The following is an 18,828-nucleotide window of genomic DNA, read 5'->3' on the forward strand; positions in this document are numbered from 1 at the left end:
ATTGGTGCATACACCGAGTCTGTTGAATGCCATGAATCAAGACAAACCGCATGGCAACTACCGGTATGATAGGTAGTCAGCTAAACACGTGCGCCTGCTCCGGCAGCCAACAACCTTACTTTTTGGGTACTGCTGTACTGGGTGAGGTATATCCTGGGCGTTCGCTGACTGCATATGGGTCCTCGCGAAAGGTCGCCATAAATAACCTTGCCCCTGCTCAGGGTGTGGGACTGATGCAATCGGTGATTTGACGGGATGTCGACGAAAACTTGCAGTTTTTTCATCCTCCGGACATGCCCAAGGTAGGTGGCCAAAAAGGATGCGATGAGTCGGAACTGCCGCCCTTGGGGTTACGAAGTAAGTACTGTATCGCATCGGCCGAGTTCCACATAGCGACGCCACGTAGGTATGAAGTATGGCTAGTCGACAAGGTCTCGTCAATCCAAAGCGACATGTTACCGGGCCTCCAAAGGCCACAAGCCTACAACTGGAACAATCAGGGAGCAGCAACTTGGGTTCCAAGTTCCCAAAATTCAGGCCATTAGATGTGACCCCCAAGCCTACTTTACCCCAAGGTCCCCCCAGTGCGACACCGCGAGGACCCTGTGGCCGTCGCTGCAGCTCCGTAAATTCTTTTCACATTGCAGGTTTTGGGTTGTTCGAAACTCGACCTGAACTGGACTTTTTTTTGTTCCCCTCACAAGGGCGCTAATTTCTGGGCTTGACCCGCCTTTGCTCACAAGCGGGGGTGGTGTCAACTGTTGCAAGTTGGACAGTTAGATCGGTCGACATTCTTTTCATTGCGCTTTCCTCATCAAGAAATATCAGGTAAGCTTAAAAACTTGTGCATTGTGTCCCGTTTTTACTGAATGCATACGTTGAGCCCGGGCTGTCGAACAAACAGATTTTTGACTTTTTTGACTGGTTTGCGTCGAAAAGAATACCTCTTCTTTGCCGAGCAACCGAAGGTAATAATGGGCTATCCTAATTCCATTTGTAGGTGGGGACAAATCAACAACAACCCACAACCCAAAATTGGGCAAGTCACCACGAAAACGCAAGTGTTTGGCCGCAACTCGTGCTTCTCGACACCACATGTTTGCTTCCGTTCAACAGGTGTTTCAATATGGAAAGAAGGGCTGTTCGTCAGCAGACTTTTATAAATTTGTGTTCGTCAAAAAAATTTGCTTCCATTTCGGAAAAACAAGTTATTTGTCAAGATATTCTGCTGCCCGTGCTGTTCTGCCCTCCACTTTAGTCTTTTCGGTACCTTACATACCAGCGTTGCCAAGATGGCCGCCCATGCAGCCTGTCGTTTCGCTTAAGCCTTTCCCAATCTGTCCCCCCTCATGTTGGTTGTCATCCGTCTTCGGCCCCCAGAATTACTTCAGTGGTCATCCAATGAGGCAAATCATCTCCCCACAAGGACAATGCAGCTAAGCGCCCGTTGAGGCAAGCGCTGTTCAGATAAGCAGGGGGGTTTCTTGGCTTCAGTTGCTTGGCCTCGATCTAGGCTCTGTACACTGCCACGGAATCTCCCGCCGCCAGGAACACGCACGATGACCGATCGTGACATCCGACATTCCTAAGGATCTTTTTGCTTCCCTGTACAACCAACAACAACATCTTAGGTTTCATGTGTGCCCTGATTCCCAGCAAAGTGTATTTTTATTCAACCACTGGGGTTTCGAACTGACTGCTAACCATACCGATATTTCAGGGCACATGTGTCTACACACACCTACAAAGTGAAACTTGTTATCATGGCTTCGACTGGATGGCGCCATCTTTCGCCGCCATGCAAAAGTCCTCTACGTCTCCAACTCTGCACGGGGCTTGTGCCCACTCCAAGTCTCCAAGCATGGCAAGGCTGTGGCATTGGCGACTTGGCGGCAAAGCTCTTGTGCTACCGAGACCAACAACCCCCTGCTAGCGCCGTATTTCACATCTCGCCAAAATCACCAACCAGTCTCGTCAATTAGCCGCCCATGGTTGCTCGGTTTTTATTTCCCTGGCCATTCCCCTTCAGTCCCCACGCGACTGTGAGGGTCGTGGGCTCTCCGCCGAGCAACAGCGCGAGCACGTTGTTAAATGGGATTTGGTACCTCAACACGTCAACAAAGCTCTAATCATGGCGCAACCATACACGTCATCTCGCCCTCACCAAGCAAACATGTCATCCCGCCCTCACGCGGAGGCCTTTCCAGTGGCGTACAGCACCCTTCCCGAGGTTGCTGGCAACGATGCGCCCCAGGTCTATCCAAGCGAAGCGCCTCAGGTTTACACGAACGATGCGCCCCAAGTTTACACGAACGATGCACCCCAAGTTTACACGAACGATGCGCCCGAGACGGTTCCCCAAAACACCAAGAAGGACTATTCTATAACCTATTATCAGCAAAACGGCACCACGAGTCCATACCCGCCGCCTTCGGATACAGAGCCGGCACCAAGCCACATATTCCCGGCGGAGGAGAACAAGAAAAAGAAGAGCAGCGTGGTGATCAAGAGGAGGACATGCATCATCCTTGGTATAATCCTGGCCATTCTGGTTATCGGTGCTATCGTTGGTGGCGTCGTGGGAGGTATGATGGTTTCGCGCAAAAACGAGACAACCCCAGGCGGGACGGGTGCGGTTGGCGAAAACAACGGCGGCCCCAACGGGGCAAGCACCGGTAATGGGACGAATACCAACAATGGGACAAACACCGGCATCGCTGTACCGCCGCCCAAAAACCCAAACGCAATCGTTATGGAAAAGTCGGGCATTAGTGCGGTAAGTTATACGGTCGATGGTACCGATTACAAGATGCTGTTTTGGCAACCTCAAAAAACCCCCGGCGACATAAAATATTCAGCCTGGGATTCCAAAAGCCAAAATTGGGAGGTTGTCGACCTTGGCAGCAGATTGAAAGGATCTGCCAGGATTGAAGCCACGCCAGGAACAGCTATTGCAACTGCCGTACGATCCGGTAATACCGGCGACGGTGGTTTTACTTTATCGGTGGTGTACAACGGAGCGTCCGGCTCCGTGCACGAGTTGACAACGTCAAACGTCAAGGGCGACAGCTGGGAAAAAATAACGTACGCGATCCAATCCGGTCCTCGCGCCCAGCTCGCCGCTCGGTGGGACGTCTGTCCAAGCAAGTGCACCAACACGTTGCTCGTGGCGTACGAAAACGTGAACAAGCAGATTCGGATCCACTATCCACGGGTGACGGAGCTCAATGGCCAACGATACCGTGACATGGCCGACAGCATCACGCCGGGCTGCGGCATCGCTTTGACGGCACTTACATTCGACAACAAGACCAACGAGGCCTCGAGCACCAAAGTCTACTACCAAGGCGCCACGGGTCTTTTCACAGAGGTTACTCGCATAGCGGACCTGACGTGGTGGACTCCTAGTAAGTGCTACTACTACTCTGTTGGACAACAATAACCATCTACTAACAACATGTTGCTTTCCTCAACCCAGAGCCCGAGATCTTTCGCACGGCCATGCCTTTTGACAATCCACCGCAGATATACGCGACCTCGTTCGAGAAACCCGACATGGGGCTTCTCTTCCTGGCCGTTCTGCATAGGTACCCGTCCAATGGTCGTCTCACCCTGACACATTGGGATGACAAACGGTGGACTTTTACAGATCCAAGGTCTACAAAAGCGATCCCAGGTGTCAGTCTAGATTCTGGCACGGCGGCCGTTTCTTTGTCGATGGACATGAAAGTATACGTTGTGCCCGATAACTGCGAATCGATACATATTTTTGATATTGATAAGGACGATCCGGGGACATGGACCCATGCAGGCGAAGTTACTATAAAATAGGGTGCAGATCTGATGGATGTTTTGACTATTTTTCGATTTGTATGTATTCATTTAATATATATAATATTCAACTTAACGGGTCGTCAAAGCCGAAGCGGACGCAGAGTACTTTGACTGAGCTGGCAAAAGCTATGTCATGCGAAATCTCCTCCAAGGTATCAATGGATTGAGTTGAGCGTAGAGCCTGTTACTACAGGGAAAGCTCAATTTAGGAAAACAAAGACCTTGTCTCTCCTTTATCTCAAAGCAGTGCGACAGAAGGGCGGCGTATGCTATGGATGATTGAGAATAATGAAATTGTTTCGCCGTCTCCATGCCATGTTCAAATGTTGAGATCATTGTTCGTGCAACATGCTGAGATGATACAGACTGTGGACCATACTTATAAAATGAGCGGCTCTCCTCAATTGCTCCTGTGGCTTGTCATATCTAGATTTACACAAGAGTCGACGACTTGTTAACAGCCACTACTAACCCTGGAACACGTTACCAAGTTGAGAGAACACCAGCATCAAAAGTCTCTAGGTAAGATTCCTATCCTAACACCCCGCCACACTGACCATGTCCAGCAGAAACAATCGCGCCGGCAGTCGTGCCAGCAATCGCCAGGAACCGATTCCTATTCGTGGCCCGATCACAGGCTTTGCGGGGCTAGTTAGTCTCATCCAGGCAATCTGCGCAGACGAAATACCAGCTGATCGACAAATTCCACCAGATCGACTCGGCGACTTTACCGTCGAAATCGCTCGCTGCTCACAACAGCTGCCTCAATACCTCACCCAACAGACCACGAGCTTTCTCCAAACCTGGCGCGTGGGGGGTTATGGCAGCAGTCCAGAAGACGTATTCCGCGTCACCATCCACGCCCTCTTGTGGGACCGAAGCGAGCCCATGGTCTTTCTCGATGGTTACTTCAACGCCAAGGCAGGCTGGATCCTCCTGCCTGCCGTGTACCACGCTCCCACGCAAGGCGGTTGGGACCGACTCCGCAGCGGCGCCCAGCTCGACATACCAGCGTCCGACTTCATATCCATGATCTGGGCCAACATGATCAAGAAGCTCGAGCTGCCAGCCGACGACACCCTTCTCCACAACGTGGCCTTTGTCAACATAACCAACCCTTCGCTCCACCGCCTCTGCCGGGTGTTTTCGGGCCTGAGCGACTGCAGCGTCGGCCACGTGGACCGCCCGACCGGCTCGGCGCGCGACAGATGCAACCCGCGGCAGGGGATGCGCATCGCCGGCTTGGAGGACTTTTTCAGCCTCGAGCCGGTCAAAACCATCGTCCTCAGCATGATTCAGCACCAGTCCGTGTTCAGGGACCGCATGCCCGTCAGGGTCGGCTGGCACTGTGAGCGCATGGCCGCAGATCCCGACACGGCCGTTGTGGTGCGCATGGGTTCCTACTTCAGGAGGTTCACTGACGCGCCTTTTGCCGTGCTTCCGGTCGATTCGCCAGGCGGACGGGCGTGAGCTGGCCGAGTGGCAAGGTAAAGCACTTGGGGTGTCGTGATTGGAGTAAGCTTTGGGATGTAAGATAGTAAACCGAAAGGTACGTGAAAGGTCGGGTAAATACTAACAAAAATATACAATCTTGCCATACTAGAACTAGACCTTGCTGGCGGTCAACTCGGCACAAGACCGTCAGTCGCCAAATTGCCATGTCCGTCACGGCGTCACCTCATATCGAAGAATTACCATCGAATGAAAAACTTGCCTTCTTTTTGTTTCTATTTCCCACTTGTTCTTCCTCCTCTGCTTCCTCTTCTTTGTTTTGTATCAGCACTCTCTGCTCATGCCTCCAAACTCCTTTGATGTCTCAATCAACAATCATACACCTAGCTTTGTCTTGGCCTGCCATCACACAGCTCTGCTCACGTCCGACTCCTCAATCCCCATACAGAGGATATCTAACACGGCTTCAAAACAGCTACGCGATGGCGCCTCAAACGGTAACGACAACGACACTCGGCGGATCGGCGGTGGCTGCGAGTTGAAGTGCGTGATCTGCTGGTTGGCTGGTCATGGCCAGATAGTAGAGTAGGTCTGGATGGGGCCCCCAACAAGTTTTAGGTCGTAGAAGGGGAGTGGATACATGTCGGATACGGACTCCCCGCGCCCACTTCGCGAGGCAGATCTCGTTGGAGGCTCGCCACCGTTGTGGGCTCTTGTGATGACGATTTTATTAGAGTTTCGGCTAATTTACTAAATCACCTTGTCCTAATTGAGTGCCCTGAACATGTGGAGGGTGTCAGATGACCACTCGCGAGGGGCAAGTTACGCAGCCGGGGTAAGGCACTCTTCGCAAAAAAAAAAAAAAAGAAAAGAAAGAAAAAGAAAAGAAATAAATAAAAAGATATGGGATTCAGACGGGGCCCACATGGAACAGCACACAAGTACAGGGCTGAGTCATGGTGTTGACAGCAATCTCCGGGCCGTCGTTGCTTCTACGCGGACGATTATTCGGGAACCAGGAACCCGGGATGCCAAAGTGAGATTGAATAAGCCTAGATTCTTGGTGCCAAGGGGGGATGCTTGTTCATTATTTTGACTGTGACTAAAATGAGAGATAGCCATTCAGGTATCTACTACGCTAACGTCACCAGCTCTTTGTTCTCTTCAGCAGGGCTGCTGTTAACCGTGGCACATGTTACGTTGCTAACCAACAAAATGTACATTTTACCTAGTCCTTTTACGTGTATACATCCACGCTTTCCAGAAGCCAGGTGATATATTTACTGAACAAATCAATAACAATGGTTGTAAACATCTCCCTTGATACATGTGCGCATTGGCGTGCAGTCCTGACCAAAGCGCAATGTGACGCCGCCCCATTTCCTAATACCGTCGAAAGTGTCTTGCGCATTCCAGACAGCCGTACCCATCCAGACCTTTTTTCTGAGTGCCCACTCTTTCTTCTATGCGCTCCTGCTCATTCTCAGTGACATTTTGATAGACGGTGATGGGGTAGCTGACTGACAAATTCTTCTCCTGTCGAAGAGGTTCTGGACGTCTGAAACTTCGGACTTTGGGGTTGTTATGAGTCGGTGTGTTTTGCCCACGAACAGCTCCCTCGGAGATCTGTGGTATGTAACCTTGGCGGACAAAGTAGCCAAGTTTCTCTGGGACCAGCACTGACCGTGTTGCGATTGTTTCAGTCGAGTAAGTCAGATAGGACTCCAAGCAAGACCCTTGTTTCCAAAAGAACGATTAACGAGTCGCGCTTGATAGGGGGATTACGACGCCAGGTGAGCTTTAAAAGTAAAGAATATACGTGAAAGGCTGAGTGACTGTGAAGGATGGCCAGTGAAAACGCCGCAAAGTGCGTCTGCCTTTCCCAATGTCGATTTAAAATAGGCTGAAAGATAAAAACATCCCTGCGCGGGCCTTTATATATGCCGAATTCCGCGCAACTTGGAACTTCTCACAAATGTCATGGGATGTATACAGTATAACAGCAAGTATATTAATAATTGTTAGCGACCAGGTAGTTTGGTACTTATCATATAATAACTAAGCATAAAGCTTGGGATTAAACCTTGTATGTGTTTATAAACTCCGATTTTGAGAGTTTGTGGCCAACTTTAAATACGCAGGGACTTGTCCCTGAGCCCGCTCATTACATTACTCGAAATATAACGAACCCAAACACAATCCAACAACGCTAGAAAGACTAATCCGACGTTTTGAAAAGGTAAACCCCCAGTGTTGATTTGCTTGACGCTCCCATCGACCAGTCCATTGGATATTACATGTAACACAAGTCCTGCTACGTTGAACCTTGTCACCTTGTCCACTCAGTTTGGCCCAAATCTTCATTTAATCCTCCAAAGGCCAACAAATTGCGATTTCAAACCTTGGCTAGCAGCGTCGCATTACTCAGCGGCATTTCCGCCGCGGCCCGCTCCTCACACTACTACCAAGAATGAACTCCCCTCAATTGCGAAGCTGTCTTCATTCCACTGAATTGGTTTGTACAGTCGGGGGCAGGGCAGGCAGCGAATATAACTTTCTCATCGAAAGTCGAGCGTCAAAGTATTGCATAAAGTTTGATATTAACCCCGGTCAATTAAGTGCTGGGAGAGCAATTAAATTGAATAAGGAGGAGCCGTTGTAAGCAAGTGTAAATTGCAAAAGTACTCCACGAAGCTTGTGTATATTTTCTCTGCCAGCTGTTTCCTCAAAGCTTTCCGCCTATAAAGCCTAAGTGAAAGCGACACTTGCTAAATGTCAGTGCATTTGACCATTAAATAGCTTGTAACAGATCTGTACCATTTGTAAAGTTCCATGTTTAGACGCTGATCATACACTCAGCCGTCCGATCGCGTCTTGGAACTCCTGGAATCGTAGCACCCCTGTCCTTGCAAGGAATTTGTGACCGCTGTCCCGTACAATATTCTTTGCCCATTGCCATTGGACTCGAATTACATAAACTGCACTGGATCCCTGGTTTAATCCCGGCTCAGATACTATTTCCGTACCTCTGTCGCTTAACTTGATACTCGTTTTCAAGAAATCGGTATCGCGAGAACGATTACTGCAGTTTCTTGACTCCCTTGTCTTACACATCCCTTTTCAACTCTCTGCTGGTCAGCTGGAAGCAATGCGCTACTCTATTCTCATTTTGGCCCCGACCATAGTGCTGGGCCAAATCTTCTCCTCTGCCGGCGAACCAGCGACCGGCCCGCTGTGCTGCAACAGGGGTGTTGTAGACACCAGTGGGACATGCAAGAGTTTGAACTTGAACGCTTATGCAGTGAGTTATCCGCATTTATATCTGAAAACCGCAAGGGGCAATGGAAACCAGCTCGAACCTCTTTTTTTTTAGTGTGAATCTATCAGGAGCAACAGTGCCAAAGCTGTGGCGGGCGACCCTGACTCGAAAAGTGGATGCGACAATGGCGTATTCGAATTATTTCCGGTTGGACGAGATGTTAAAGCATTCGTTCCGAACTCGGGCGACACGATTAAACTTGGACCAAGCTCTCTTGGCGACGCCTTTACTGCATTCATTGGATGCGCAGACTAGATATTGTGGTTTAAATGCATCGGGGAGGGGTTATTCGCATCCTGTATGCTGCAGTCTTTGTTCTGTCCCCAATGGGCACATAATGCTTTGATCTCTTTCCGCGCCAAGTATTCCTCGATGGACCTGCGAGCAGAAGTTGGGGATACAATCATGTTAGTTTTAAATAACCAAATGTACGATTATTGGCAAGCTGAAAAAAAAGCCTTGCTTTGAACAAGAATCAACTCGTCTCGGTCAAACGTTCCTCTACTTAACAACGGACCGAAGCCTTGTAATTTCTGCGAGATAGTGAAAGGCATGTGGTATGTCACTTCCCACGGAAATCACTCGGCTTTGTGTTTTGCTATAGTAAGCGAGTTTCTGCCGCGCAAATTATTTTGGAACAAGAGGAGTGCCAGGATAGCCTAGCCTGACTCTTTCGCTTACGTCCTGTACCATACGGGATTACCCAAGTACGTTTTGTCGACGCGGACCAACTGGTGGCTGGTCTTGTAGTGGTTCTGCAGACGTTGCCATATTCTGCCCCCCAAAAGAATAGTTGTGGATACAAGTGCTGCAAATTGATGACTCCCTAGTATAGGTGGCAATGCTCGGGCTCACTGTCAGTTTTCTTTTCGGCGCAGTTTGGCGAGATTCTTCCGTCATTAGCAACATCCGATGAGTAGGCCGTTGCTTGAGTCAAGTGTTTGTGACTGCAGTCGTGAGCTGTCCAGCTCCCCCCCCCCCCCCCCCCCCCCCCGGCCCGCTGTCACTATCAGTCAAGTATTTGAAATGGTGCTTATTTGATACAAATATCTCCTGAAGAGATTGCAGGCAGTCCAACCAGTGGATAATACGCGTCTCTTCTAGATCTGTGACCTAAACACAGCCGTATAAATTGTGCTTCAACCTGCTTTCTAAGGACTACTCTAGATTTCTAAACTGCATCAAAGTATCTTGCACAGGTATGGACTGTGGACAAGATGTTACATAGGGCTAGACTAACGAGCACTTCGAAACTGTTGCAGGAGCGGGTGGGACACTTTGACTGGCTCCAACCGGCTCATTATATCAGATTATCAAACTTGCTTTCCTGTTGTCCTTCTTCCCAGAAAAAGATGGTAGAGAAAAGGATTTTTTTTTTGGCAAAGCACAGGGCTGGTATTAGAAACCTGTTTCCTCCTCTATGTAAAACACAGAAATTTCAACAAACTCTCGAGGAGTGTTACTATGCCCATAACCAATCATCTCCGGGTACCCAAAAAGTATAACATTTGCCGAATCTGAGAATGGAGCTGATCGGGTTTTCGCGGTGTATTGAGTAACTAACATGGTGACGTTCTGGAAGTAATCCACTGACACGTTCGGGCTGGCAAGTTCCTCTAAGCTTTACCTTGAACGTTGTATCCTGCACCTTAAATTCACAGGTAGATCCTGCGTCACCCATTTTGACCTCTAAACGATGTCGCCTTCCACTTTCATCGGTCCTCCAGAGACTGATCTCACAAGTGTCGGCCGTGACGAAGCTGCACTGGAGGGCAACCAGGACACTACTGACGATGGCGGGTCCGAACTTCATGGTCGTTTTTATTCTTTTCAGCCTGTATACAAACTATGTGGCTTGGTGTTAGTTTAGGCTTTTAAATACCTCTTTGAAAAGACAAATCCGAACTTGGACTGGCCTCACAGTTTTTGACGACTTGAAAGTGACGGAAGAATCAAATTCTAGTTGGTGCTTGGCGACACGAGATTGATAACAGCAAAAGATGAAACTAGTCTAGCCCATTGTAGCCAAGAGCCAGGCCGCGAAAACAAGTTTAATATATCAGATGGTCTTATAGCAGGTCTTCAAATTTTACCTGGTAGCTTTTTTTGGGCCAATGTTTACGGGTTCCCCGCTAGCTCAGGACCAAAAATAGCATCTCTTGGCAGCATAGCCCAATACATTTACAGGGATGTAATGCTTGCGTCTGCGGTCTTCCCTCCATTTCCTTTCTGAACTAGGGACATTCCAACAACCAAGGCAGAGGGCAACAATATATAGTATATTTGGAACCAAGTTGCCTGACAAAGGGCATTATCCTTCAAAAAAGAGTCAATACAAGAAAATCAGTACGTGAATTTTGCGCATGTCACTCGAAGCATAACACAAATGGCCGCAAATAGTAACATCGGGCCCGCGATTCGAGCAGAATATTTTTGGAGCTTTCCGTTATGCTGGACTAATGCTTACATATCACTCACACTTACCAATTTCCACGGTAGCACACTTGGCCCTTCCCCAGTTCGATCCCGTTGAAACAACGCAACCGCACTGCAACCAAAACTTCTTTGCTTGGAAAAGAAAAGCCTTGGTTGAAAGCAAAGGCTATTACATGCCAGATACCTGCACGTTTCTGTCTACCACGTATGTTTTGGGGCGCAAAATCGACAATCTGCCCTAGGTTCTCGCGAGCTGAAAGGAATAATAACAGGAGGAAGGAAGGAGAATCTGAGCCAAATCGGTCGATTCTGTAAACAAAAGCATCTCTCAATTTTACAAACAAACAGACTGGCACCTTAAATCCGAATAGTTGTAAAGAGAATGCCTCTAGTCTATATAAAGTGTAAAAAAAGAGAGCTAGTTGGTGACAAAACAAAAGCAAGCCCACCTAAGTACCGTCACGGTCCCGCACATGACAGGACAGCACCGAAGACTGTAAGTTTTCCGCCAGCTTCAGGTGCAAGAATAAGGTACCCACTCAGTCTTGCCAATCCGTCTGGTCACCTCCACTTCCCCAGACGAGTTCATCGCTGGCTCAAATCACTAGACACTAGACAAACGTCGCGTCGCACTAAGCAATTTCTTTCGATATGGCCTGCAGAAAAGGGCCTATCGGGCTGGGCTTGTGGTGGTGAATGTCGCGGCGCGAAAGCTTAAAAAAAGCAATGGACGGAGCGCTGACGGCGTTGTCGATTAAGCTGCACTCGCTGCCACAAGTAAAGGGGCTTGAGGGGGATAGAATGCATCTTTGTGGTTTTCTTTTCTTGAATGTGTATCTTTCGCATCCCTTTTTTGTGGCTTTTTGGATCATTGTCAATTGTGTACCTAGCAAGAAACAATGATGGCATCAATCACCCATAACGGCAGCCACATACCGTAGCCCGCGGTGCAGACACCCATCACAAGCAACGGCCCGTCGTGTTTTTTCTGCGCCCTTATCCAGTAGCGCTGTGCCGGGCCGGGCGTGTGGTTAGTTGGGAAACTTTCTTGCGGCGCGAAATCACTAAAAACATCGAGATCTTACCTGTGATGTTAATTGACGTTTGGCAGTACTTGTTACAATCCTGCGTTCTTTTTCCAGCACACATCACATCATGATTAGGGACCCTTAACAAGGAACTAGAACTAGTCTAGACACCAAGACGCTGCAAGTGCTTTTATCATGCCCCCTCCCCCTCCCCTCGGTTTGCAATGGAAACAAAATGCTGAGACACGACATAAGCCACTGTCTCTCGATAATATGTTGCAGCTTGTCGGCGAGGTAGGTACTCTACCTGGTCAAGATGAAAAGCCGCCCTAAAATAGCAATAAGCCCCTCCTTTACCAATCTGCGGATCACTGGACAACCATTGCAGCTTTGGTTTTGGCCAACTGACAAAGCACCAGTCGTCGGCGGCAGGGACATCCATGCGCGATGGGGAGATAAGAATATTGCACTGCAGCTTACTTGTGGGCTGTTCCATGTGAGCCGCGTCTAACGGTGGGTTGATAAAATATGGATCAGATCTAAATTCTGGATCAGTCGATTTTGTATGGGAAAAATCATTACCCAAATTTTCAATTACCTACTGTTTGACAGCTACGCTTTTTGAGAAGAAATCGGAATATGTCATATTGTGCAAGGGTTCCTAGATATTATACGTACTAAGTTTCGAAATTTGGAAAAAAAAAAAACTATATGTGTTATCAATATAATTTATTTGAAGTATTTTTGTTAATACTTTCTATTATAGCAAATTATTTATAATATAATAAAGACTGGGGTATGGTTATTTCACAGTAACGTTTTATTAAATTACCATTATATAGGCCCTATTATAATATGCTCATTATTGGAACGCAAAACACTTATTAACTACGAAGCTATGCTATAAATATTATTTATAGAAATCTATGTTTAAGGCGCACGCCCAAATTAACTTGCACGCACGCACCCTTAAATTCGGACCCTGCCGGGCCTGTTTGTGCACCGGAAAAACTAAAACCTTTCTCAATTGTTATCTTTTGCAATTAATATTGATACATCAAATCGTTCCATAAAGGCGCTGAAAAATAAAAAATAACCCAGCGTTAGGTTTGTGCATATTACGTGCATTCTGTCACGGCCAGGCATACATTGGAGAACCTCAGTGTATTAGGCGCTATCGACGAAAATTCTAAACTGAAGAGAAGAGAGAAATTACAATCGTCGACGCGCTCAAGAGACGCGCTTAAATCCGGAGGTAGTGGATCCTTGTCCGATCCCTGGCTCGGTGTGGAGCCGAGTCGTGATTCTGAGGGTAGGTCTAGGGGCCTGATCCTCACGTGATTCTGAGGGTAGGTCTAGGGGCCTGATCCTCACATTACCCCCCTCTAAGGCCTGATCGACGTAGGCGGTCAGAGTCTTGAGTTTGTCACGTGTGTCTCCTCGGGGCCTTCCTCCGCTCTCGTGTCTTTTTCGCATCGTGCTCGGCAACATTGTCCTCGGGTCCGTCCTCCGCAAAAACATCCTCTGCTGCGCTCCTGATCCACTGTTGCAAATTTACCGGAGGTCCTGCTGCGTCCGGGTACTCCCTGTGAAAGGTATCCAGCAGTACTGGTGAATTTTTCAAGTCGCGGGCCTCATACCATGTCTCATCAGGGTCGAGTCCGACCCACGATACCTGATATTGCAACGTTTTCTTTCGTCCGAATAAACGTGAGGCCAACACTTGCTCCACCTCCCACTCCGGTTCTCCGTTAATTTCGACCGGTGGTTCCGGCTTTTGATACTGCTGAGGTAATGGATCCGTTGCTGCTTTGCGCAATCGGCTGGCGTGGAACAGCTTACTACCTTTATACCAGGCAGGGGTGTCGAGAATGAAGCTGTGGCCCTTTTCCTCGAGAATCGTCCATGGTCCTGCATTTTGCGAGTCCAACTTGGTCGTAGGAGCTTCGGTGGAAAAACCCTTTTTGCTAACGTAAACCGCATCTCCCACCGTAAAATCGACCGGTCGCCGCTTCTTATTAGCCTGCCTCTGTTGTTCTATTTGCGCTCCGAGTCCGTTGTTGCGGGCCAGTTCCTGAGCTTGCCGGGCTTGGCGGACCATTTCCAGCGCCTTTTATTGCTGACCGGTCTCCAGGTCTTCTTCGGGTAAAGGTAAAGAGAGCGGGTCTCTAGGGCGAGCTCCGGTTTCTGCTTCGATCGGTGCCATGCCAATAGAGGCGTGGACGGACGAGTTGTGGCCGAAGTCGAAAGCGGGGATATGCCGTCGCCAATTCGTTTGGTATTTGTCTACATAAAAGCGCATTTTCTGATCCAATTCAGCGTTGGTAATTTCGACGCTGCCCTGACTTTGAGGGTGGCGGGCGCTTCCATGTTTATGCTTTGTTCCTGTCAACTCGTTTAAAGTGTTTAGGAACTCGGATATAAACGGTCCGGCGTTGTCGGAAAGCCATAAATCGGGGACGCCTTTCCAACGGTACACGGTCTGATAATACCGCATGGCCAAGGTCTCCGCGGTGTCCGTCTTTTTTCCCGGTAGGGTGGCCAAAAGTTTGGTCAATCGGCAGATGAAGACCCAGACGTAATTATAGCCTTCTTTATCCTTGGGCATATCTTTGCCGTCTACCATTACGTGCTGCCAACACCGTCTAGGGATCTCCAGTGGGTGCAACAGCCCAGGCGTCTTATCATGTCGTACCTTGTTGCGTTGACATTCGCGACAATTCTTAATGTAGCGTTTAACGTCTCGATTTCTGTCGGGCCACCAGTAATCTCTTTTCAGGCGGCTGAGGGTTTTATTCTGGCCTCCATGGCCGAAGATCTTGGGCTCATGAGCTTCGCGGATGAGAGCCGTTCTTAAGAAAATCTTGCCATCCTGGGTAGTCTCGGGTACCGTTAACAAATTGTCGTGGTGACCTAGGTTCTGTTTCAGGTTTTCTTCCAGGATAAGGGCCACCAGGTCAGCTCCCTGCGGTGCGGAGGGTTCCAAGTTGCTAATGGTTGGAAGAGGTTCGCCGGGTCGGGAGTCGATCTTTTCTGGAGGGATTAGTGCAATGGTGCGGTCTAACACAGCTCGGGCCTTAACCGTAGGGTTGTCGATAGTTTTGCGCGAAAGGGCATCGGCTGCCACATTATCCTTGCCGGGACGGTATTTAAAGGTGATGTCGAAGTTGGCCAGGTAGTCAGCCCATCGTATCTGGCGAGCGGACAAAAGTTTCTTGGTCGACCAATAAATTAGGGCCTGGTGATCGGTGAAAACACAGAACTTGGTACCCAACAGGGCTGGTTCGAAGTCCTTTAGCGTATTAATCACAGCTAATAGCTCCTGGTCCTGAATCGGATAGTTTTGTTCAGCAGGGGACATGGTTTTGGACGAATAGCCGATTGGCTTCCAGCTGCCATCGTCCTGTTGCTGCCACACGACACCGGCGGTGGCCCTGCCACTGGCGTCGGTGTCCATCCTGACAGGCATACCGGGTTTGAAGAAACTCATCACGGGGGCGGTGATCACCAGCTGTTTCAGCGCTTCAAAGGCAGATTTCTGCTCGGGGCCTCTTTCGAACGGGACTCCCTTTTTCAATAATCGGGTCAGAGGTTCTGCTTGTTCGCTGGCGTGATGGCAGAACGTCCGAACGAAATTGCATAAGCCTAGGAAGGATCGTACTGCCGAAACGGAGGTGACGTCGTCCCATTGCCAGCTGGTGATGGCTTCGACCTTTTTGGGGTCGATGCGGATACCTTTACCGATCTCTAGAAGTAAACCCAGGTACTCGATTTCGAAAACGCCGAAACTTGACTTTTTGATATCGCCTTGGAGTCCGGCTTTGTGCAGCCTGTAAATAACCTCCTCGGTTTGCTCAAAGTGGACTTGCTCCGATTTATCCTCGGTATAAATCAACACGTCGTCTGCGTAGGCGCTCGCGAAAGCGTCCAGCAGTTCATTAAGCTGAGCGTTGATAAAAGCTTGGAACCAGGCGGGTCCGACCTTCAGTCCAAAGGGTAGGACCTTCCACTGAAATGTGCCTTGTCGCGTTTTGAACGCCGTTAAATACCGTGACTTCGGATCCATTAGCAATCTGTTAAAAGCTCGAATAATGTCGATCTTGGTCATCCTCCGGGCTTTTCCACATCTGCTCAACGTCCCGGCCACGTCGGGGGCAAGTACTTGTCGTCCTTTGATGAATTTGTTTACCCATCGGTAATCCACACAAAAACGTTGCTCCTTCGATTGCGGTTTAGGAACGAACAGAGTCGAAGCTGCGGTCTCCTCCATTGTCCGTTCAATGAAATCGATCCTCAGAAGTTCGTCGATGGTTTCCTTTTCCAACTCCATCATCGCGAAAGGGGTCGAATAGCGGGCTGGCCTCCCCTCCAAAGGTTTCTCGAGTTCCAAAACCACGTCGAAGCCGGGTCGGCTAGGCGGGAGAATCGTCGACGCCTTTTTGGAAAAGAAACCCTCGAGGTGAGCAAGTGCTTTGGGTAACTTGGCTCGTACTTGCGCGATGTGCTCCGGGTCTTCGTCTGCAGGGAATGGAATGGGACGTCCATCGTGAGTCTTGTTCCACTGCAGGGCTGATACCGCATTGAGGCTGGTCGTAGGCGTATCGTTTACTGGTACCAGCGGTATAGGCTCCGTGGGTAACGGGGATCGCTTCCATCGATCTTGACGTGGGTCGTTAAGGAGGGCACAAATACTAGCTGGCAGGCCTTTGTTGGAAACGGTCTTTGGGATAGTCGGGAAGGCGTTAATTTCTGCGATCTGAGCCTGGTTTTCGTGTTGGCGTTTAGGGCTTCGAAGTATCTTGCGGACCTGGATGCGACGGTCTTCTTGTTCCATCTTGCGGTCCCGGCGGACTGCGTCAGCTTGGGCCTCAAGGTCCAGAGGCGGATTCGAACGTTGTACAACGATTGCGGGTGAGTATTGGGCCATGGCGGGCAGGTCGTTGGGCCAAACGAAGCTGCGGGTAGCTGGGAATAAGCCTACTCGATGTTTCGTCCACCATTCTTGTCCGATAAACACATCGTGGGCCGTTTCAAGGAGGATGAATTTCTGCCGTGGGAATTGTCGTCCGTCGATTTGCAAAGTGAGCCGAAGGTATTCGGTGGCTCTTGCGGTAACCTTCCCGTTAAAATCTCCAAAGTCCAAAGGTTTGGGGAGCTTTTTGATAGGTAGCTCTAAACGTTGGGCGACCTTTCTCGCCAGGCTCGGTCGAATGGATAAGTACACATCTGCTCCGGTGTCACAGAGAGCTTGGGCGTTGAGACCACGACCTTTGTCTTGCAGTTGAATGGGAGCAAGGAAGGTGTTTAATTTGGGTGATCTATCGATTTTAGCTATCTGAGGCATGCAGACTGCCGAGGAGACTTCCGGCAGCCTTAGCAGTTTTCCGAATCAGACGAGGAAGTCGACGACGAGTTGCGAGTCGAATTGTCAGGCTGCGAATACGAATCCACATGGTCCAGAGCCTGTAACATATTGGCGATAATTTTGCGATCGGGGCATTGACGGGATTGGTGGCCGGCCTTCTTACATAGAAAACAAAGACCTGCGTCCAAAAGAGCGCTCCTTTCCTTGTCGGAAAGAGTGACTACTTCCTTAACGGGTGTGGGAGTCGCTGTTTTAACCTCTCTCCTGTGTTCGTAATCGCGGGAACGGCGACGACGAGGCTCGGGCGATTGGCGCCCCTTTTTAGCCTGTTTCCGTTTAAGGTTTTCCTCGTAGGCGCGCTGATTAGCCAGTGCAGCGTTGGCGACTTTGTTCACGAAAGACTCGTACGATATATCCGGATTTTTAGCGTCGTCGAAAAGCTGGGTGTTCAATTTTGCCGGAATATGTTCGTATAGTAGGGTTTTACGCTCTGATTTGAGAATGTTGGCGCGGTCCGCCAAAGTGTTAACTTTGCCAACAAAAACATGGATGTCCATAGTTTTGTCTGCTGGGTCAAACATCATTTCAGCCAGTTCTCGGCGTGCTTTAGTGCCTTGGTTATCGTCGTGGTACACCGCAGCTAAAGTTGCGACCATCTCGGCAACACCGCTAAAAGGGTTTTCTTTCGAGGCGTAACGGCTACGCAATAGGTCGTTAGGCGGTCCTTTTGTTAACGAAAAAAGGGCTGCCATACGGCTACGTTCGGTCTTGTAAGTGCTTTCATCTTCTTCCATCATATCGGCGACTTGGATGATCCACGTGTCGAAGGTGTCGTCCTTACCCTCGAAAGATCCGGGGTCAACGCCGGTCTTGCGGGCTTTTCTATCATACCCGGGGTTAACGCTAATTTGGCCATTTCCGTAGGGCCTAAAGGCATCATGGGCGGCAAATCCAACAGGTTTAAAATCGGTCCCACCGAAGGCGCTGTTAAAGGGTGTAACCCCACGGGCTCCATTACTGGTGGAGTTGTTTTGGGTGGCCAACTGGTCCTTCAGTTGGGCAATAGTAGCCAAGAGGTCTTGCAATTGCGATTGAGTGATGGTGGCCTGGCCGGTTGTGTTTTCGCTTTCGTTTGCCATTTCGCTTCTCATTTGGGCGGCAGGCGAGGGCGCTCTGCTTGGAAATTTCGGAATTTCGTTCCTGCCGTCTAACGTTTTGGCAGAAGGTTGGTGGGGAGGGTTTCGCGCCTCTCCTGGGTGCTCAGAAACTGACTCGTACTCGTACGATCCGTCAACTTCGATGCTGTCGACTGGCTGATCTTGCTCTGTGTCGGATTGGGGCTCAACGGGCTCTTCAGGCTCTGTGTTGGCGCTGGTAGGAGCGGGCTCTACTGG

The 18,828-nt window shown here is 49.5% G+C and overlaps 5 protein-coding genes across 5 annotated transcripts; 4 read left to right on the forward strand and 1 right to left on the reverse strand.

Moving 5' to 3' along the window:
* Positions 1-293: 293 nt before the first annotated feature.
* Positions 294-1,163, forward strand: MGG_17226 (uncharacterized protein; the record flags this gene model as incomplete). The annotated part of the gene is made up of 3 exons (XM_003717366.1): positions 294-357; positions 777-828; positions 1,001-1,163. The coding sequence occupies 3 exons, from the start codon at positions 294-296 to the stop codon at positions 1,161-1,163; spliced, it is 279 nt and encodes a 92-aa protein (XP_003717414.1).
* Positions 1,164-1,576: 413 nt separating this feature from the next.
* On the forward strand, positions 1,577-3,931 carry MGG_13584 (uncharacterized protein). Its single transcript, XM_003717367.1, has 3 exons — positions 1,577-1,638; positions 1,721-3,407; positions 3,479-3,931. Exons 2-3 carry the CDS (start codon positions 2,132-2,134, stop codon positions 3,829-3,831), a joined length of 1,629 nt encoding a protein of 542 aa, XP_003717415.1. The 5' UTR covers positions 1,577-1,638; positions 1,721-2,131; the 3' UTR covers positions 3,832-3,931.
* A 461-nt stretch (positions 3,932-4,392) lies between these two features.
* Positions 4,393-5,643, forward strand: MGG_13585 (uncharacterized protein; the record flags this gene model as incomplete). Its single annotated transcript, XM_003717368.1, has 3 exons — positions 4,393-4,485; positions 4,618-5,363; positions 5,438-5,643. The coding sequence occupies 2 exons, from the start codon at positions 4,393-4,395 to the stop codon at positions 5,302-5,304; spliced, it is 780 nt and encodes a 259-aa protein (XP_003717416.1). The 3' UTR covers positions 5,305-5,363; positions 5,438-5,643.
* Positions 5,644-8,434: 2,791 nt separating this feature from the next.
* MGG_17227 (uncharacterized protein) lies at positions 8,435-8,860 on the forward strand (the record flags this gene model as incomplete). The annotated part of the gene is made up of 2 exons (XM_003717369.1): positions 8,435-8,587; positions 8,660-8,860. 2 exons carry the CDS (start codon positions 8,435-8,437, stop codon positions 8,858-8,860), a joined length of 354 nt encoding a protein of 117 aa, XP_003717417.1.
* A 2,569-nt stretch (positions 8,861-11,429) lies between these two features.
* MGG_17228 (uncharacterized protein) lies at positions 11,430-12,565 on the reverse strand (the record flags this gene model as incomplete). Its single annotated transcript, XM_003717370.1, has 4 exons — positions 11,430-11,434; positions 11,515-11,535; positions 11,978-12,050; positions 12,479-12,565. The coding sequence occupies 4 exons, from the start codon at positions 12,563-12,565 to the stop codon at positions 11,430-11,432; spliced, it is 186 nt and encodes a 61-aa protein (XP_003717418.1).
* Between the last annotated feature and the right edge of the window lie 6,263 nt (positions 12,566-18,828).

Source organism: Pyricularia oryzae, chromosome 4, assembly GCF_000002495.2.
Source record: "Pyricularia oryzae 70-15 chromosome 4, whole genome shotgun sequence".
NCBI lineage: Eukaryota > Fungi > Ascomycota > Sordariomycetes > Magnaporthales > Pyriculariaceae > Pyricularia > Pyricularia oryzae.